General features: G+C 33.4%; 1 protein-coding gene across 1 annotated transcript; it reads left to right on the forward strand.

The window, feature by feature from the left end:
• The first annotated feature begins 2,386 nt into the window (after window positions 1-2,386).
• LOC131873308 (WUSCHEL-related homeobox 1-like) lies at window positions 2,387-3,899 on the forward strand. The gene is made up of 5 exons (XM_059216290.1): window positions 2,387-2,408; window positions 2,490-2,780; window positions 3,190-3,242; window positions 3,332-3,395; window positions 3,491-3,899. The coding sequence occupies exons 1-5, from the start codon at window positions 2,387-2,389 to the stop codon at window positions 3,547-3,549; spliced, it is 489 nt and encodes a 162-aa protein (XP_059072273.1). The 3' UTR covers window positions 3,550-3,899.
• The last annotated feature ends 19,183 nt before the right edge of the window (window positions 3,900-23,082 follow it).

The raw sequence follows: 23,082 nt of genomic DNA on the forward strand, positions 1-23,082 counted from the left end.
GAACACCATAACACACATAATTTAATGCGTGGAAAACCTTAAAGAGGAAAAACCACGGTGGGATTTGTGACTCACAATATCAATTCATTGGATATATGAAAGATATTACATGGCAATGGGGTCTGCACATGCAAGAAGGAACATTGCTCAACACAAAGAGTCTCACTGACTAGAAGCTTCGGCTGAGATAAAACAGTAATGGTGAACTCACAAAATGCATCTCTAATGCCAAAAAGAGTCTCGGTTATAGCTCTACTCTGTACTGGTATCTCCTTTTCTCCAAGAATGATTTACAAACCATCTACTGATCATGACATGATATTACATTCACATACAAATGATCTACATACATATCCTTTGCATCACTTTATTCTACTACCTTGTCAGATCTCAAAATGACCTAGCAGACTAACTTATATACCCTCTACAAACAATATGCCTTATGTTGGATTATAGTACAAAAGATATTCAATATCTTCTCTATACAATAATTAGAAAATGAGTTTACACATCAAACCTTTCGGATCCTAGACTGATGTCGGCTTCACTGAAGTGATGGATGCTAGTGTCGGTGATGACCCTGATTACTCCAATGTCGGTACTTACCGATGTATGCCTCCAATGCCAGTATCTGCCGATATATGCCTTCAATATAATCTTGTTGCCATCAATGACAACATATGAATCCAATGACTATGAATTTCCAACAGCATACACTCCACTCAATGATCCCTCTCTTTTGCATATCTTGATACTTAAGTTACTTAGTTAACTTAGTCTTTTTCTTTGTAATTTTGGTATTTTTATTTTCATGACTCATACTAAGATAACCTTGCTAGTTTGTAGTCATGGTTCACTCTTTCTTTTTCTCTCATGATGTCCTTTTTATCTTGTCATTGAAGTTGTAAGATCATAAAGTCCATTGGGAGCTTTGTGTATCTTTCGTTCTTAGTGACTTGGTGAAAGTTTTTCAATAGGAAGCATTGTACTTTATCGAGAGTATGATTGACTTCATAGTCTTGCTAAAGTGGGGGCTAAATGTAGGATCTTAAAATTACACCATTACATACTTTTGACTGCATTTACGTCCCTACCTTAGCGTTTGCACCCCTAGGCCTGATTGGGACCCAATTTTGCACATATCACTCAAGTATGACTGCATTTTTTATTTTTGCATCAACTAGGCACCTTGTCCTAGCCCTATTTTGGGGTAGGATCAAACCGCCACGCTTTGGTCCTTCATAATTGGACCCCTTTTAAAACCCTTTTTGCCTTTTAAAATTTGAGTGGGAAACTTATCTCCATGTTGACTCATGTCAGAAATTAGCAAGTTTTTTGACAAGCAAGTATAAAAGGAGGATATCCTCTCTCATTTTGATAAGAAAGCATACATTATAAACACATTAAATCAAGTATTCATCCAGGCATTCAAGAAATTGAGCAAGTAATCAGTCTTTCTTCAAGCCTTCGAGCAGCAACAAAGTCAAGATTCAAGCGTTGAAGTGGACATTCACATCCTATTTTGTTAAAAACTTCATGAAAGCCTAATCCCGTGTGGAGACATACAAAACTTCACAAGGAGGTATATCATTTGGTATTTAGTTATTATTCAGCATCTCCTTTAAAAGGAGAATCTTTAATTACAACAATTCAATTGTCTTTTATCTCTATTTCATGGTTAATTCTAAAACCAAGGTTTGAGTTGGGCAAGCGCCTATTCCCAACCTATTTCCCTTTTTTTCTATGTGCAGGAAATAGGTATGGAGTTGTGATCTTCAAAATCGACATTATTTGTAGAGACAAAAGTGCAAAGTCTCCCCACACTATCTTTTTCATTGGTGAGAAAATAGTACTAAAATTTCTAATTAACTTGTAGTAAAATCTGGCTAAACAATGAAAATATCTTACCCCTCAAATGTTCATCAGTATAGGCCGTTCCATAATTTCTCTCTCCTTCTCTAAATCATTAATTTTGAATCCCTCAACAAAGATAAAAAATGAGAAGCTTACGTATAAAATCCATCAGTACTTCATTCATTAGGCATATGAATGAACTTGATGTATTAATGAGTCCAAAAGGAATGACCGACCACTTATACAATCCTTCATTGGTCTCCAATGTAGTCTTCCACTCAACACCATCCTAAATCCTAATGCAATGGTATCCACTCTTGGTATCCATTTTGGGGTCGGTTAATCATCCACGTAGAAGTTCCATGTGACCGTCTACCTATTTATTTCATGTGGCCATATCCATTTTCTCCAACGCCTTTTCATCTATAATATAGGGTTCACTTGTTTGAATGGCTTAGAAGGTGAAGGTTTGTTATCTAGGACCCCATAGATAAATTTTCTGTTGCAGGGTTGTTCCAGTGGAAAGCTCGTAATGGATCGGGGAAAGTCTGCAGGTAAGTAAATTATTCTTTATTTTGAGTATTTTTTTCCCCTTTTACAGCATTACAATGACGGTCTTCCATTTTTTGCTGTAGTGCCCAGCGTAATTCTTCCATTGAGTGTAGAGGAGAGTACAAGGCAAAGGGAGCTACTTCAATATTCAAGTGTGGTGGAAAGCAGGAAATGGAATCCAAGCTTGGAGCAAAAGCAGATATTAGAGTCTGTGTGGGCTTCTGGAACAAGAAAACCACCGTGTGAAGCCCATATAGATGAAATTACCTCTCATCTACAGCGTTATGGGAAAGCGGAAGCCAAAAATGTATATTATTGGTTTCGCAATGAAGGTACTCGAGAGAAACGCAGAAAACAACAATCAGAAGCCATAAGTATGTGATCTTCTTACTGATATACTTTTATATATTGTTACAGAAGTTATATACAAGTTATTAATAAAGTTTGAAGGTTTAGATAATCCATGTCTGGTAGTCAAAAGTATTGTTTTTGAATCTGGAATTGGGGTTTGCAAGTAAATAATCTGTGTGTTAGTTCTCATTTATCTAATGATAGATCACTGAATGACGATGTGAAATATAGAATAGAATACACAAATTATTTTATCAGCCCATGAATTCAATAAAAGCTAGGCCCAGGCTTGGGTAATCAGTCTAAAGAATCCTCTAGCTTTAAATTTTATACCTAATGAAGTTTGTTTAGATTTACTTTTGTAGCTCTATTTATTATTGGTAAGATTTTTTTCCCCAAATCATTCTATTGATATAGAAATATGTTTTTCAGATTCTGATTGCTCTGCACAATCAAACCAGTTGGGAAACAGGGTTAATGTAGAGGTAAGTAACTGGATTCCTTTAACAATTTTTCTTATTTGATAAGAAACTCATTGCATTACTAACTTATAACTTTGTCCACTTATGTCCAGGGAGAAGAAGAAGAAGAAGTGCAGAGAACTTTGGAACTTTTTCCTCTGCATCCTGATAGAGGCGGTTTATTATAGGCCGGGAACTGTTACTGTAGTGATCAATGGCTTATTTTGCTATGATGGTCTAAAAAAAGCCATTGATCTCCAGGAAAGAATTAGGTTTTGTTCTACAAAATTTCGGACTTAGTATGGTGATTGCTTTGTATTGCTTTGCATAAGGCTAGGAAACAACCCTCATCCTTTGTAAATGCATATGAATAAGGTTTATTGTAGGCCAGGAACTGTTACTCTGTAGTGATCAATGGCTTATTTTGCTATGATGGTCTAAAAATTGCCATTGATCAATTGCTTATTTTGCTATGTAGTAATTCAACAAAATTTCGGACTTGTTTTGTATGTGATAAGCATACTGTTTAGCGTATGCGCCAAGTAATACAAACGGAACTTCTGTTTAGCTTTCAATTCCTCATGTAGTGAATAACCCCCTTTTTCGTTCAAACGAAAGGGGATAAATAGGCATCTTTCAAGGATTGTGGGAAATTGCATTTTTATAGTGGAATGTGAATGTAATTTATTTATAGGGAAGGAACAAAGTCTGTCCAACACAGCGTGAAAGGAATGTGAATGATTGTAATTAATTTTAATATTTTTTGCCGGCCAGGTTAACTTTTTCGGGATTACAATCATTACTCCTGTCGTTGACAATTTTTTGGGGGGGTATGTATTTTTACTTTTTAAATATCCTATTTAAAATATTTTATTAATAAAAAAATTATTTTTTTAATTTATTATAATAAGAAAAAATTTAAATTTAATTTTTGAATAATATCATTAATAATTTTTTAAGAAATGTTTAACAATCTTTTTTCTTTTCAGATAATGAGCATTCACATTATATATATGTTTCTTTATAAAGATTATTTATTAGCTCAACTACAGGCAAGGCTCCTTCCTTAACAAGTGATTAAACTTGTTAACCACAACTAGTTAAAATCAACAAAATAAATGTAGACATAAATCTTTTAATATAAACAAAGAAAATAAATTTTTAAAATAGATATTTTTCAAAGTTCTTAAATATTTGTTGTGATTGTTAAAACATTGGTAGTTTATAAATTTAAACATGAATATAAAAAAATATTCAATTGAAAAAAGGTAATAAATCTGTTGCAAATGTTATATTTTTATAATTTCCCTTTTGGAGAAAAACTATAGAATAAATTAGTATTACTTTTATATTGTAGGTAAAATTTATATAAAATGATTATTATATCTTATATTTAAATAATTTTAATAAATAGTTGTTTAATAGAACTAGGTATAATTCTAAATAAAGACAATTAAATTGAAATTTTCTTTCATCTTACAATATTTATCAGTAGTGAAACTAACCATTGCAATTCATGACTTTTCATTGTGTTAAAAAATGTTTCAATTCATCTTATATTTTCCTATGAAATATTTCCCTTTATTCTATTGTAGTCCTCCTCTCTTAAACAAGAGACAAACTTCACTAATTCTATAGTTCCCATTTGTGGAATGTGGCTTGGTGATTCCTTCAATAATCAATTAGTGAGTTTGTCTTCAGTTGCATGGCTGATTTTGAGTTACCACAATTGATATTCAAAGAGGAAGTACTTTAGGTCATTTTCTTTTGATTGCACTTTTTCCATTGGTGCTAATTTTATTCTTGTTTTGGATTTCCTTGTTATAATGTTTCTTAGGAGGAGGAGTGGACAATCAGCTAAGGAAAAAGACAAGAAAGATGAGAAAAATACCAAAGGTTTAAATTACTAGTCATTGGCTAATAACATTCATGTTTGTTTATGTGATACTTTCATCCACAGTTACTCTGTTACTCATTTCTCTCTTTTAATTCAGATTTATTGAGATCATGTTAATTTGACAATTATTGAATTTATAGCATGATGTGTGATACTTATTTTTCCACAAACAAAATGTCTTCCATGTCCTCCAACCATTTTAAACAAAAATCCACATTTTCATTCTTTTAGAATAGATTGTAACGTTTTTAGATTTTTTATCAAATTGCTTTACATTATTAATTTGTCTATGTTGTCATACTATCAAATATATACACTATTTTGCATTTTTATTTATAATTAATTAGGGTTTTGTATAATGTCTTTACTTTTCTCTTTTAACTATTTTTTTTTTTTCTATTCACAGTTTTTGAATTTAAATTTCTATCTCATTTAGATATCATATTTTTTGTAAGATTTTAATTAGAATTAAATTATTAAACATTTAGCCATTCAAGTGTTTTTAATTTTTGTATATCATTTTTTTATTTTCTAAAATTGTTGTTGGATACATATTTATTTGAGATAAAATAATATATAATTGTAATAAATAATTTAAAAATATTGTTTTAACTTTTTAGAATATTTAAATATTAGTTTTAAGTTTACAATAACAATATAATTAATTTAGATATAGATTTCTTATTTGAAAAGAACTTGAGTATTTTTCTATCAAATTGTTATAATAAATTTAAATTATTTGAATCTATTTAACATAATTTTTGTAAGAATAATTATCACTTGTAATTTTCAACATTAGTAAAGATGATGTTTTAAAAATTGAAATTTTACATTTATTATATTGATATGTATGTTGTTCCAATTACTAAAATATGAGAGCTTGTATTTATTATATTGACATCCACGTCACTATCTACAAATTGAGTGCTAATGTTTATTAGATTGAAACTCATGTTCTTCTCGTCACTAAACATTGAGTGCTTGTATTTATAACATTGATTCTCGTGTTCTTCTAGTCACTAAAAATTGAGTGGTTGTGTTTATTTCATTCATTCTCATGTTCTTCTCATCACTAAAAATTGAGTGCTTACGTTTATTAGATTAATGTTCATGTTCTTCTCTTTGTAAAAATTGAGCACTTATGTTTACTAAATTGATACTAATCTTCTTCTCATTACTAAAATCCAAAAAGAGTAATGAACCAGTAGTAGAACAAAACAGTAGGAGAAACATCCCACAGAGCCCAACTAAAAAAATAAACAAACCTACGCAAAACTACCAAAAAACTAACACAAAACTAACCAAGAGCTTCCATGAGCTCAAAATTTTTCTGAATTATATTCTTGTTTATTTCTTTGATCTCCTCCATGATGAACCTAGTTGGTTCTTGCTTCTTGTTCTGGTAGAAGGTCTAGAAGACACTTGTATATTTCATTGACTTTTCTGAGATCTGAAAAAAATTTCTCATTAACCTTTTTTAGACCTTCTGCACTGTTGTTCATAGCCTCTTTGCTAATTTCCACCAAACCCCTGAGTTTGCCTTTTAATTCGTCCATCCCCTTCTCCAGATTGACAATTTTAGCTTCATGCTCTATTTTCATAACCCTCACATCTTCTATTAAATTTTTAGTCATCTTCAGGAGCTTTTCAATTTTGTCCAGCATGGTTCTATATGAAAGTATTGATTGGTTATATATTCTATGCTCTATTTTAATTTGGTTGACCACCTAGCAAAAACTAGCCAGGAGCAAATCAAAATCCACCTCATTTGATAGGAAAGCATAATTAATATTCTACTATTGGGATTTGACAAGATTTTCGACATCTCTTCGTGTAAATGCATATGAATTAGGTTTAATATAGGCCAGGAACTGTTACTTTGTAGTGATCAATGGCTTATTTTGCTATGATGGTCTAAAAAATGCCATTACTGTTTAGCGTATGCGCCAAGTAATACAACGGAACTTCTGTTTAGCTTTCAATTCCTCACGTAGTGAATAACCCCACCCTTTTTTTTAAACGAAAGGGGATAAATAGCCATCTTTCAAGGGTTGTGGGAAATTGCATTTTTATAGTGGAATGTGAATGTAATTTATTTATAGGGAAGGAACAAAGTCTATCCAACACAGCCTGAAAGGAATGTGAATGATTGTAATTAATTTTAACAATTTTTCGCGGCCACGCTAATTTTTTGGGAATTACAATTCCCGTCGTTGACAATTTTTTTATCCATTAAATTAAAGATTAAGAATGATGTTCAATTTTACTAGCATTAAATAAAAAAAATTTAAATATTCTATTCAAAATATTTTATCAAAATGAGAATTTTTTTTTTAATTTATTATAACTAGCTTATATATATCTAATAATATATATAGAATAAGTCGAGAGATATTCTTTTAGAGGTGCCTATTTTTATTCATTTATCAACATTAAAATGCAATAGGCCTCAAGAAGGATATCTCTTTGCTTATTCTATATATATTATTAGATATATATATAAGCTAGCAATGGCAGCATGAATTGAAAGACATGACATAAATTAATTTCAAATCATATATTGTTGTATAGCTATATATTTGGGATTGGTACAGTGTTAGATTTAGGATTCCATTTGGTTCAATTCTAGATTTAGAATTATAGTTAGGATTGGAAACAAAATAGTAGGCCTAATTCAATAAGGATTAGGGTTCATTTTGGTTTACTATCAGGGTTACGATTTTATTTAGTTTAAAATAGTAGGCCTAATTCAATAAGAAATAGAGTTCATTTTGTCTTGCTATTAGGGGTACGGTTAGGCTTATAGTTAGGGTTTACATCATTGTTGGGGTTAGGTTAATGGTTAGGGTTTGGATTTACATCAAGTTTAGTGTTAGGGTTAGTGTTAGGATTGTGATTAGGCTAGGATTTAGGGTTATGGTTAGCAATATGTGTAGGTTTATGGTTTATATCATAGGGTTGTGATCTAGGGTTAGCATTATAGTTAGGGTTTACATGACTGTTAGGGTTAGGTTAATGATTAGGGTTTGGATTTACTTCATGTGTAGAATATAGACATTTTCAAATAGCTTAAACTCTCTTTTAATTGAAATGATATTTTTACTATAAATTTAAAATATAGACATTTTAAAATAGTTCAAAGTTTCTAATAATTAAAATTATCTTACTCATAACCTTTATTCTAACCTTAACCCTGAGAGTAAATGAATCACTTATCAAACTCTAATGATAATCAACTAAAACTTATATAACTTTCAATTAGAGTAAGCTTTTATTAAAACATTGAAAAATAAAAGAAATTAATTTATAAATTCTCACTGGCGTCTTGCATTCCTTCTCCAATGTACTGTTCTCATTGTTGCAATTTAAATGAGTTTATTAAAATGTTGCAATTTAAATGAGTTTATTAAAATTTAAAAGAAGCTATTCATAAAAATAATGACATTTTTTCAAGATCCATTTATGTTTAACTAAAAAAATAAACCAAAAACATACGATTTTACCACACATGTTTCTAGTGCAATAAATGAAATATTAATATCTCAATAATCACTATAACATATACAAAAATATAAAATGCAAAACCCTAAATTAAATATGTAAAAACCAAAATCCAAATATCATGATATGGTTGGATGGAAATCAACTTCTTGAATGGGACTGAGAAGAACAAAATATAGTTTAATAGAAATATCTTTTGAAAGTGATGATCCTCTACCCAATCATTCTCCAATCTCCTACAATTTCGTCCAATTTTCCAACTCCAATCAAATCCATTGAATGGAAACATATTTAATTATAAATTAATTAACAAATTAGTATTAGTTATTTAGGAAAATATATGCCAAATTATTTGTGAACCCTCAAATGTTGACACATAAATTTGTTGCGATTGTAAAAGCCTCTCGACTTTAAAAACCAAAATCTAAACCAAATATCATGAACTGGTTGGCTGGAACTCAACTTCTTGAATGAGACTGAGAAGAACAAAATATAGGAGGGGTGGATCTTGGAAGACCAATATTCTAAACCAATAGCAAGGAAGCCAAGCAATCTGGTTAAAATTTTAATAGCAATATTGTACAGAGTATATTGATCAATTAGAGAAATCTTTTGAAAGTGACATTACAATAGCCAAATGCACAAATCTATAATTCAATCACGGGAAGAAAAGATATTAAATGTCAACCTGGAAAAATTCAAAAATGAACAAATGCTAAACAATCCCTCTGCAACCCCAATCCAGATCAACCCTCCTCTACCCAATCATTGCTCCAATCTCCTACAATTTCCTCCAATCTTCGAACTCCAACCGTGAAGCCTCTCCTCTCAAAAAAATTTCATGAACGGTTTCACAACCAACTCCCGTGAATGGAATCATATTTAATTATTAAATAATTAACAAATTTGTATTAGTTATTGATACAATTATCACATACAGGAAAATACATGTCAAATTATTTGAAAACCCCCAAATGTTGACACATAAATTTGCTGCCATTGTAGAAGCCTCTCGGCTTAACAAGAAAATTTTTAAAATTTAATTTTTTAACAATATTATTAATAATTTTCTTAAGAAATTTTTTACAATCTTTTTTCCTTTCATAATGAGTATTCACATTATCTCTATATCTTTTTATAAAGCTTATTTATTAGATCAATTTTAAGCAAACCTCCTTCCTTAACAAGTGATTAAACTTATTAATCACAACTAATAGAAATAAACAAAATAAATTTAAATATAAAACTTTAAATATAAATAAAGAAAATTAAACTTAGAAATAAATCTTTTTCAAAGTTCTTAAATATTTCATTGTGGAAATTAAATAATTTTTTATAGATTTCTAAAAGAGAAACATTTTATGTTTGTTGTGATTGAACAAAACATTGGTAATTTATAAATTTAAACATGAATATAAAATATTTTTTTTTATGAACAAAACTCAATTTAGAAAAAATTTCAATTGAAAAGAAGGTAATAAATTTGCTGCAAATTTATCTTTTTATAATTTCTTTCTTTTGGAGGAAAACTATAGAGTAAATTTAGTATTATTTTTTTATCTTCTAGATAAAGCTTATATAAAATGATTATTATATTAATATCTAAATAAATTTGATAAATAGTTGTTTAATACAACTAGGTATAAGAGTAAATAAAGACAGTAAAATTTAAATTTTATTTTAAATTTAAGTTTGTCTTCATTTGCATGGCTGATTTTGAGTCGCCACAATTGATATTCAAAGGAGAAAGTACTTAAGGTCATTTCTTTTTGGTGCTACTTTTATTCTTGTTTTGGATTTTCTTGTTATAATGTTTCTTAGGAGGAGTGGATAATCACCTAATTAAGAAGACAAGAAAGATTGAAAAAATATCAGAGTTTAAATTACTAGTTATTGGCTAATAATATTCATGTTTGTCTATGTGATACTTTCATCCACTATTACTCTATTTCTTATTTTTCCCATTTAATTTTGATTTATTGAGATCATGCTAATTTAACAATTTTTATCTTGTAAATTTATAGCATAATGTCCAATACTTATTTTTCAACAAACAAAATGTCTTCTATGTTCTCCAACCATTTTAAACAAAAATCCAAATTTTCATTCTTTCGAAACAGATTTTTTTTTTTTTTAATAAATTAATAAATAAAAAAATGTCATTAAAATGTTTATAACTTATATTACATGTGAATAAACTCATAATTTATATTATTATATTATAATGGAATGAATATTTTAGATCAATTTTTTTTTATATTGCTTAGGATTTTTTCACAATGATTTAGTTTCATTATCATCATTTTTATAAGATTTAATTTTTTTTTTTGGTTTTATGATTAAATTAATATGAATATTTATCTTTAGATTAAAGAAGGTAAATAATTTTAAAATGTGTGGTGGTTTCGATAAACCACCATATAAGCACAACAAATGAATTTTCCTTACAATAGAATTGAATGTTTCTTCACATTGTCCCTTTTTGATCCAGGTGGATAAACATTTCACCAAAATAGATTGTTCTAGATGCTATCAAAATATGACACCCATGTGGTTTCTCTTGGTGCATTGGCGGATTTTGTGTTGGCTGTTAAAATTTGGCAAAAGAGAGATTCAAACCCCCAACCTCTCAACTCCAACTTTTACTCTCAACCAATGCACCATGCAAGTCACTTGCTATACATAGTACTTCAGCCTTGTTTAAACACCATGATCCCGAATTTGGGGGGTTAGATGGTTCGAACCGCTAGCCTCACAACTACAAATGCACCCGATCAGTATTTTACCATGTGGGTCCTTCAAGATAGCAGGCAAAAAGGATATTTTGTAAGGCTCAAAATAATAAGAGCCAGCATGGTGAAGGCACACTTGTAGATTATAATCCTAAGATTGGTAAATGAAAGAATTTTCCATTGAAGATGTCAGAAAGTGCAACTGAATAGGAATACCCCGAGCTCAGTGAAAGAGACTTTCGAAAAGCTTTTTTTGAAATGAAGGCTATGGTAGAAGTGCTCTACAAAGAGAGGCAAGAACGGATGAAGCATGAAAAAGGAAAGTCATCAAAGGACCATGGAGATCGAGAGGATAAAGAAAAGCGATCGAGAGGTGGTGATTCACCACCAAAAACTCCTCCATATCCTTCTCCTCCTTCTTCCCCTTCTTCTTCTTCTACTTCTATTAATCCTTTCAAGAGCACATCTAAGCCTATAATTAAACTGGATGTAAAATTTGAATTACCTAAGTACTGTGGGGAATTAGATGTTGAAAAGTTAGATGATTGGGTCCAACAGGTAGAGGTGTATTGTAGGATACAAGGCCTAGTAGAAGATGCCTCTAGGATTCAGTTAGCCACTCTCCGGTTGGGAGGAACAACTCTCACCTGGTGGGAGAGTAGGTCTAGGGCAGAAAGTGCTCGCCATGGTAATATCTGTATTACTTGGATGGAATTTGTTGCTGCTCTCAAGAAGCAGTTCTACCCTTTAGGACATATGCAATAATTGACAATGAACTGGCAAACCTTTAGGCAAGCTAAGGGTCAGTCTATCCAAGATTACACCCATGAGTTTTGAAAATGGGTTGTTGCTTTGAGTGTTCCATTGTATACTCAGGATACATTGCTTAAGTACATAGGTGGTTTGCATTCTTACCTAAGACATTCTATTTTGATGTTGAATCCTAGTAATTTGGATGAAGTTAGTGTCCAAGCCACACATCTAGAGTCCAGGGGTAAGAATTTTGACAATGATGATTTTGTACAAAAGTCATCTAAGGTTGCAGAAACAAAAAGAGAAAAGAAGACAGCTACTATTAAGAAAGAGTTCACATGTTCACATTGTGACAAGAAAGATCATGATGAAGAACATTGTTGGTGGTTGCATCCAGAATTGAAACCTAAGTGGGCTCAAAAACAAGAAGGTAAGGAGAAGGCCGCAAATGTTGTTATGGATCTTGGTTCAGAGTTTGAAGATGAAACTAAGATCACAACAATGGGCTTGGAAGGTAAGCCTCCTATTTCTAGTGTTTCCTTTGATAGTCGTGCTTCTACTTCTCAAGTTAACGATGTCCCTGAAGATAAGAAAAGAAATGAGCTTTTTCATGTAAGGGTTGTTGCTAAACACACTAAAGTTGATGCACTCATAGATAGTGGATCCCAAACTAACTTAATCTCAAAAGATGTTGTAAGGAATTTGGGATTGAAAACTACTCCACATAAGAGACCTTATCCACTAGGTTGGGTTTGTGAAAACAGTAAATTGCAAGTAACAAGGCAATGTACTTTAAGGTTCACAATCTCAAGTATGTTGATAAGGTACAGTTCGATGTGGTTCCACTAGATGTTTGTCAAATAGTGTTGGGCAGCTCTTATTTGTATGATCGGAAGTCTATTTTCTACAGGGAATTTAATCAGTATCATTTGTTTAAAGATGGCATCAGGTATATTGTACACTCTCACAAGGTTAAGACTAACAAGTCTTTAACAAACACAGGGTAGTTGAAGAGGGTGATTAATGCAAGTAAAGATTTGTCTCTTATGTCTGTCAGATCAGGTGATCCTAGGCGTGAACTTGAAGCAATCAAGGCTAATCAAGCTCAGATGTCACAAAATATGCCAATGGTACAACGTGAGGAGACAACAAATGAAAGCATGGATAATCAAGATCCTTCTAGTAAAAATGCTCCTGTGGTGAAAGACCATTATGTTGTTGATTTGATCACTTTTGTATTTGCATTGTTGCTCAGTTTGATACTAGTCAGTGGTTATTGGTTAGTGGCTACAACATTTGATGTAGAGGCATATGGGAGTGATATCATTATGTTTATAATCAACAATATTTTTGTAGTCTTAATCTTGATTGCGAGTCAGGTACAAAGATGCACAGATGACACAGGGCAAGTGGGGAGGCCATGCCCTCACTTAATTTTTGAATAAATGCAACTTTTGGAGGTCCAAAAGTTCTCCAGTGGGGAGGATTGATCCGGGTGGATAAACATTTCACCAAAATAGATTGTTCCAGATGCTCTAAAAATATGACACCCATGTGGTTTCTCCTGGTGCATTGGCGGATTTTGTGTTGGCTGTTAAAATTTGGCAAAAGAGAGATTCGAACTCCCAACCTCTCAACTCTGACTTTTACTCTCAACCAATGCACCACACAATTCATTTGCTATACATAGTACTTCAGGCTTGTTTAAACACCATGATCCCAAATTTGGTGGGTTAGATGGTTCGAACCGCCAGCCTCACAACTACAAATACACCCGATCAGTATTTTACCATGCGGGTCCTTCAAGATAGTAGGCAAAAAGGATATTTTGTAAGGCTCAAAATAATAAGAGCTATTAATTAAAAAGTTTGGGTTTATTATTAGGGGGATTTTTAAATATTTCATATTGCAAATAGGAGGATATGGATGATTTTCAAAATCATATGGTTATGCACCATATTAGGCAAAACTATGTGTATAAAAGGGGGCTGATTTTTGTAATGGGGGACATGGAAGATTGGAGAATTAGTAGTGAATTGTGAGGAAATTGGGAGAGAGTTGAAGATTGGAGATTTGGTGAGAAAATTTCTTTTGGGTGTTCGATAGTGAATGGTTCATCTTTGTGCATTGGGAGCTTAAATTCAAGCTTGTTGTATGTGGGCGAAGGACTTTGTAATTCATTATCGTCCAAGGAGAGATAAGGAGTCTTTGTAACCATTTTCTAGAGCTGAATCAAGGATCAGCCACTCCATTGGAGGGACCCGAAGACGTAGCCAATTGCAAACTCCATTATCAGCTTGTGTTTTGTCTTCTCTCTTCTTTCTCTCTTCTGTTCAATCTATCGTTATTTGATTATTATTTTTATTTAAAAAATTTGATTGTAATTTTAAGACCTTCATTTAATCGTTGCAAAAGTTAAAATCTCACATGCAACAGTGATAGATCCTAACATCAGATCACTTTTGCTAAATATGAAAAGCTGAAATACATTTTTTTGATGGTATCACATTATTATGAGGTTTAGTACTTCAATCTCTTTCCACCAATTTGTCTATGTTGTCATATTATCAATATATACCCAATTTTACATTTTTATTTATAATTAATTAGGGTTCTGTAGAATGCCTATACTACTTTGATAGGGCATAAGCATGTTTTTCTCTTTTAACTATTTTTTTTTATTATTATATCTGGTTAACTCACAGTTTTTGAATTTACATTTCTATCTCATTTAGATATTATATTTTTGTGAGATTTTAATTAGAGTTAAATTATTTAACATTTCGTAATTCACGTGTTTTTAATTTTTGTATATCATTCCTTTACTATTAAAATATGAGAGCTTGTATTTTTTATATTGACATGCACGTCATTATCTAAAAATTTAGTACTTATGTTTATTACATTGATCACTAAAAATTGAGCGCTTGTTTTTATTACATTGATGTGTATGTTCTTTTCATCACTAAAAATTGAGTGCTTATGTTTATTGCATTGATGTTCAAGTTCTTCTCTCATAAAAATTGAGCACTTATGTTTATTAAATTGATACTCATGTTCTTCTCCTTACTAAAAATTGAGAGATTTAATTTATTGCATGGGTCTACATATTCATCAACTCATATTTTTGTTGCAATGTTGCTTATGCTCAACATTGCTTGTTAATTTAATTAGATTATTTTGGTAAGTTATCCAATGACTTGTTTCTATACTTATGCAAATTACTTCTTTATTTTTAGGTTACAAGTGCTTACACATTCTCATATTATTTAAATAATTATTATATTTTTAATTATATTAATATTTTAACAAAATTATCTTCTATCAATTTTTTATAATTATTTATAATTATTAAGTCCAAATTACTCCATTATATCTCGTAATACTTATAAAGTAATATTAAATTTTAATGAAAGAAATATTTATTATTATTTAATACAATAAAAATAAAAAATATTAATTTATCATTAATTTTTTATGGTAAAAGTTTGAAGACTTGTATTTTTGTAAATCAAATTCAAACCTTACCAACAAAGATGATTTCATGAGATATACAATCATTCTTCCAAATGGTGTGTGGAGTGAAGGGGAGAGAAGCTCGGGTTTGGAATGAAGGCTTAGAAAGGGATTCAGATGAAGATGGTAGCTTGGGTGAAAACAACGATGGTCTTGTGAATGCTAGAGGTAGTTCTTGCTTCTATTTTATGGGTGTTTCTTTTTTCAGTTCTACAAGGTTGTGGTTGAGAGATTTCTTTCTGCCTTTATTGTCCATATGAACTTTGCTAAGGAGAGAGTGATCCTAAAGTGGTTAGATTTGTTGATGTGGAGCCTATCTTATCTTCAACATGGCTTTTGGTGGGGAAATTCAGTCATCCTTTCTTTTGTAGTAGGTGTTCATTTTTGCATTGAGCGCAACACTCAGAATAGTGTTCTCACCATTGCTTAGGGACCTCTTATTTTTTGTGGGTTCCTCTTTTGCGTTGGATCCTCAACTATTTCTACAACATGGTTTATGTGGGTCATCTAGATTGGTCTAATTTTTGTTCATGGTGTTTCTTTGTTGAGAAGAAATATTTTAGTTTGCATGGGGTCTATCTTTTTGGGGTTGTTTCCTTCAGTCTCCCTACCCTCGATGGGTGCTTCACTAGATACATCATTTGGCATATTCTCCTTTCTTAGGGCTCAATGTTCTCTACTTTTTATTTCGGTGTTGAGCACCTACAAAGCTCATGATTTTGGCTATGTTTCTGCTATGATGTCCTATGTTATAGAATCTCACTTTATTTCTAGGTTGAGTGCCATTGTTCCATTTTTTTCAATTCCTTGCTAGGTTTGAGTAGTGGGGGTCTCTTTCCCTTCCTACCCTATTCTTTCTCCTCTACCTCTCTATGGGGTTGTTGAGGTTTCTTTTGGTCTTTTTAATACGTGGATTGGAGATGTAGTCAGAGTTGTGTTGATGACTTTCTAAGATATAGCGGTTATGGTTGTGGAAAAGGATTTTATGGTTGGGTCGCTTGTGTTTTCTTAGAGTATTGGTCTTATCTGACTTGTATTGCATTCAGAAAGAGTTGTGAAAGATGTGTTTCTTAGTGATGTCTTAGGTGATTTTCTTTATGGGAGAGGTTTGTGTTAGTGTATTTTTATAATTTAATTACACTTGGGTTTACTTAAGCCTACTTAGTCATACATATCTACTTGACACTTGTTCATGAAAGTTGTCAAGATCATTTAGCAGTCGATTAGAGAGGTGTCAACATAGTTTTGACACCGCATGCTAGTTTAGTGGGAGGCAACTCGTCACCACTCATTGAGTGTTGGGTTCAACTTCTGATTTTGAACAATCTTTTTTGCTATACATAATGCAACCTACAGTCACTCTCAGGAGAGGCATGACACCTATGTAGGTGGAAAATTTATGAAATAGTGGCCCCCCTTCACAACTGGCTTATGGATCGTGCATCTCTGGTAGGAAGTAGTTCCTACCAGCAGTGGATTGTGGTATGTAGGAGAGGGGTCAAGCAGAAATATCAAGTAACATAGGGTATGCCAAGTGGGTCAAGGGGAATAGCCAGGTGGAGGGGTGGAGAGTCATGCCCTCATGCCCCTAGAGAAGCAAGCTTTCAATCAAGGGTGACAGTGGCAACACATAGGTGGTGGAATATAGGAAGCTCCCAAACCTTGAACCCTACGCCTCCAGCTTGGGCAGCACCTAGGGAGGGTCAAAGGCAACACCACCCCTAACGCAACACTTTTTCACAACCATAGGTAGTGCCACATGACCGTCCATGTGGCCCTCCACATGGTGGTGCACCTTGCATGAAAAAATTCCATAAGTATAGACTGTTACAAGTGTGGTTGTCGTTGCACCAAAAGATAAACTTGTTAATGCCCGATACAACCACTAGAATTATATAATCCACAAGAGGTGGTTAATCCATGTCACAAAATAGAGCACTACACTACACAACACAAGGAGACCAAGGGCGCACACCTTACAACAATCCTCCCAATGTAAGCGAGGGGTTTGAACCTATGACCAAGCTCTAATACAACTTGTTATAAGTACGGTTGTCGTTGCACCAAAAGATCAACCTGTTAATTCCCGATACAACCACTAGACTTATAGAATCCATAGGAGGAAGTTAAGCCATGTCACAAATCCAAATGCTACACTACATAATATAAGGAGACCAAGGGTGCACACCTTACAACAATCACCCCCACTGAAAGCGAGGGGTTTGAACCTATGACCATGATCTGATACCACTTGTTACAAGTGCGATAGCCACTGCACCAAAAGATCGACCTGTTAATTCTTGATACAACCAATAGACTTATAGAATCCACGGGAGGTAGTTAAGCCATGTCAAAAACCTGAGCACTATGTTGCATAGCACAAGGAGACCAAGGGTGCACACCTTGCAATAGAGAGGACTGTCAATTTTTATCAAGCCATAAAGGGTACTATTCATGTTGCATTTGTCTTATGTTTGATGACATAAGATACATGGGGGGTGATGTAGTGGAAAGGGAGAGTCCAAATTTTGTGAACTTTAGCCTTTGGTCACATGATTTCTTAGCCTCGGGTTTTTTCCAACCCTTGGGGGTTTGAGGCACTCCATATATTTCTGCTTATTTTCTATTATCAAAAATTAATTTTGGAAGGAAGATAAATTTTGTAATAAGGCAAAAATGTTTTCCTCGTAACTTTTTATCAATCACTTGAAATTGAGTGTTGTTTCTTTTAAAAGAGCATGTTTTTCGCAACGAATCAAACAGACACACTCATGCAGTCTCATTATAAAGTGCCCATTTCTATGTTTTTTTGGTTTTCCTTACAAAGTATTTTTTCTAGAAAGTGCCAAAAATAAGGGGGTCACCAAACATTAAATCAAATGGGTATGTACAATGTAGTCATATGATTTTTGGACACAATCGATCACTGAGAGGGGGGTGAATCATTGATTTAAATAGTTTTTACTTAATCAAAGCTATACCAATTTAATATGAGATACACAAGATGCAGACCGGTTACCAAAGCAATGCAAACAGTGTGTGTAGGAGAAATAACTAAAGGATTAATACACCACACACATGAAGATGCAACACATAGCACCAGATGTATGAGGAAAACCCAATGTGGGAAAAACCTTGGTGAGAATAGCTATTGGAGATCTTCTGCTCCAATATAGCCTCACAATGAAAGGATCTGATTTCAAATTTTAGGGCACCAACCCAAGGAGCACCAACCCTTAATTTATGAGCATCAACTCAAATGAGCACCAACCCCTACACAATTTATAGGTTATAACCTAAAGGAGATACAACCCCTACACTAAGCACCTACTTAGTGTAAATAATATGAAAAACTCAAATAAAGAATTGGGATCCTTGCTGTAAATGAAGTTTTGCAACCTTTCAAAGCTTTGCACTGTTGGTTTCTATATTACTGATTTATATCCAATTAACACACACTGCAACCTAGCCTTCCTGTTGGTTCCAATTCTCCTTAATCTTCTCTTCCTCTATACTATTGAATTCAAATTGCACTTGGTCACTCTCTATAAGGTACTGCTTCCTCCAGTTTGTCACCTTTGCATCCTATACTCACTCTTTCAGTTTGTTTCTTACACCAGTTTACTCTTCTTCTCCTTACCAGTACAATCTTCACTCACAAAACACTTGAAGTATTTTTCTCTCTGGCTTTCTAATAGAAATTTCACTCTTTTCTTTGTCCTTCATCAACTCTGTCTACCTCAAGTCACCATCTTTTAAACGAAAGCTTTCTCGCCAAGAACCAATTCAAACAGAGGGTGGCCAGGGTGTCCTATTTCTAACCAAATCTACATCCAATATGATTTGATTCACCTTGGATCACACACCTGTGTTGGAGGAATAAGCCATTATGCATTTTCCATCTGTCCAAAATATGTTTATGAAAAATAGCAAACCCGGCCATGATTTCCAAGCTTGAAATCTATCGACTCATTTATGACTAGCTATTGTCTTCTTGAGTTCCTCTTGCAATCCAATTTCCTTTCTTCGATCCAGGTGCCAATAACTCCATGATCTTTCTCTGTCATTCATTCTTCCTTGAGTCACATCAATCTATTATCGACCTGTAATTTGTGGCTGTTTCATTTAATGTTCACTAACTGCTCCAACAACCATGTCGATGGAACCTTCACCGACCTCTACATGGTCACCACCTGAACTCCATGTGGAATCACATTGGCATACACTCATCTTAGCGACACAAAGTTGGTTTAAACTTGATCATTTATCAAACTCATACGAGCACAAGCCCTTACCGATGAGACCTTCTCCTGCTGCTAACTGGTAGTGTACACTACACCAGTAGCACAACTTCACCTTCGGTGGTTTTTGATCTCTTTGTCACTCTACCTCTTTATCACAAACATTATCACAAGCAAATAACCAACCTTTATACTGGTTACAACTTGTCATGCCAACACACAACTTCATATCATCTCTTACCGATTATTTAAGTGACAGTCACAATACCTACTTGTCTTCCACCATACTAGTTGACATCAATGATAACTCAATTGCAACAATCTCCCCCTTTGGCATTGATGTCAACATTATTTGTTCTCGTTTCTCTCTCCCTTTGACAGCAATGGCAAAGGGAACCTTAGTCTGACACCAATAATCTCTTCCTTGGCTACACCTGGTTAGGACACAATCTCCCCCTGTGTCAATGCTTCATGATTCAAGAGTCATAAGAGAGTAATAAATATTGACTCCCCTTGAATCATACATTCTCCTATGCATTTAAGTGATGTCAGATGGTGGGACAACTCCCATCTTTTGTCTTAAGTACTCAAATGGACCTAAAGGAAGTGGCTTGGTAAATATGTCATCTATCTGCTCACTAGTTGGAACATATTCAACTATGACCTCCTTGTATGCTACCTTCTCCCTCAAGAACTGATACTTGATTGCAAAGTGTTTTGGTCTTGAGTGTATGACTTGATCCTTGGAGATGTTGATTGCACTTGATTTATCACACCGAATTGGAATAGCATCTGATATCTCCACTTGTATGTCCTTTAATGTCTGCTTCATCCATAGCACTTGTGAGCAACATGTAGCAGCAACAATATATTCAGCCTCTACAGTGGATAATAAAACCAAGTCTTGCTTCTTGTTGTGCCATGATACTAATAAGTCTCCTAATAAGAAATCACGTCCACTTGTACTTTTTCGATCATCAATACTTCCTGCCCAATCTAAATCAATATAAGCCTACAATGATAGTTCCTTGTAGATACCTGAAGATTATTCTAACTACATTTAGGTGAGATTGTTTAGGAGCATCTTATAATCTTGCTACCATGCAAACAACATGTACAATATCTAATCTAGATGTTGTTAAATATAACAGACTACCAATCATAGACCCATACACTATTTGCTCAACTTCCGGTGACTCATCTAATGTTGTCAACTTACAATCGGTAACCATGGGAGTACTTACCGGTTGTTGTCCTGCGTTTGAAATTTCTTCAGCATGTCTTTCACATACTTGGTTTGGGAGATGAAAATTCCTTTCTCCTGTTGTGAGATATGCAAACCAAGAAAATAGGAGAACTCATCCAGCATAGACATCTCAAATTTTGTCTTCATCTGATCTACAAATTCTTTACACATGATGTCCTTGTCTCCAGCGAAGATAATATAACCCACATATACAACTACTATAATCATGTGATGTTCATTTACCTTGACATACAAGTTACTGTCTTCATTCCCTTTGTGGAATCCTTGCTCCTTCAAGTATTTATCCAACTGGGAATACCATGCTCTGGGAGCCTGATTCAAACCATACAAGGCTTTCTTTAACCAGAATACAAAACTCTCATCATCATGCAAAAGATAACCCTCTGGTTACTCCATATAAACCTCTTCCTCAAGGTTATCATTCAAAAAGGCATATTTGATGTCCATTTGGTAGACCTTGTAATGTTTATAGGCAAAGAAAGATAAAAACATTCTTATTTCCTCTAACCTAGAAATCAGTGCAAAAGTTTCTTTGAAGTCAATACCTTCCACTTGAGCATGTCCTTTGCAAAATAACCTCGATTTATGCGAGACTATCTTTCCTTCTTCATTAATCTTATTCCTGTAGACCCACTTGGTACCTATGACATTCTTGTCTTCCGGTCTAGGAACAAGCTCCCATGTTTGATTCTTCTTAATTTTTGTCAACTCTTCATCCATGGCATCTACCCATTTCTCACTTTTTCTAGCTTCATCAAAAGTTTAGCATTCATTCTATCATGAGTCATAAATTTACCTTCTCATCAATCTGAGCTAGTCTTCTTCTCATTTGCACACCTTCATTTTTATCTCCTATGATTTGTTCCTCCAGATGGTTCTTCTGCACATATATGTTGGTGCTCTTTCTTGGTGCTTCCTCTACTGGTCCATTTTCAGCTTGGTCTTCATACTGATCATCTAAAACATCAATATAGGGTGCCAGTGCTGATTCTTTCTTATGTAGATCTTCATCTATTCTCACATTTATACTATCAACCATTTTTCTCAAATTCTTGTTGTAACATTTGTAGGCTTTTCTCTTGGTTGAGTAATCCAAGAATTTTCCTTCATCACTTCCGGAATCAAAACTTCCTAATCCACCTACATCTCTCTTGATGAAGCACTTACTTCCAAACACCCTAAAATGCTTGAGTGATGGTTTTTGGTTGTACCATAACTCATAAGGAGTCATTCTAGTGTTTACTCTTAGTTGTACCCAGTTTAATGTATAGACAGTAATATGAATTGCTTCCTTCTAGTATGTATCTGGTATGCTAGCCTCATTTAACATTGTTCTAGCCATTTCCTTTAATGTCCTATTATTCCTTTTTGCCACACCATTCTGTTGTGGTGTTCTTATTGTTGAATGCTATCTCCAGATTCCATGTTTCTCACTGTATTCAATAAACTCACTTGAAGAATATTCTCCACCTCGGTCTGATCTGAAGCAATTTAATCGGTGTCCACTGTCATTTTCAACCATCCTCCTAAAAATCTTGAATCATTCAAATCCCTGTCATTTTTCATACAAAAATGTCAACCAAGTCCTCCTTGAGTAGTCATCAATGAATAGCATGAAGTATCTCTCACGAGTCAGAGCATTTGTCCTTGATGGTCCACACAAATATGTATGTACTAACTCCAGAGGTATTGAGGTATTATACTCTTTTGTTTTGCAGATCACTCTAATTTGCTTTCCTCTTATGCATTCATGACAAGAGGAACTTGTTGGTTTGGTTATTTGTGGATTTTTTCTTACATACCATTTCTTTCTTATCTTCACCAGATTGTCAAAGTTCATGCCTAATCTCTGGTGCCACAAACAACTTTTATCAACCTGTTCCATCATACATTAGGAGTCATAGAATTCCCTCAGATTGTATACATTACCATCTGTTCTCTTTCCTTCTACCACAAC

The sequence above is a fragment of the Cryptomeria japonica genome, unplaced genomic scaffold, assembly GCF_030272615.1.
Source record: "Cryptomeria japonica unplaced genomic scaffold, Sugi_1.0 HiC_scaffold_1460, whole genome shotgun sequence".
Classification (NCBI taxonomy): Eukaryota; Viridiplantae; Streptophyta; class Pinopsida; order Cupressales; family Cupressaceae; genus Cryptomeria; species Cryptomeria japonica.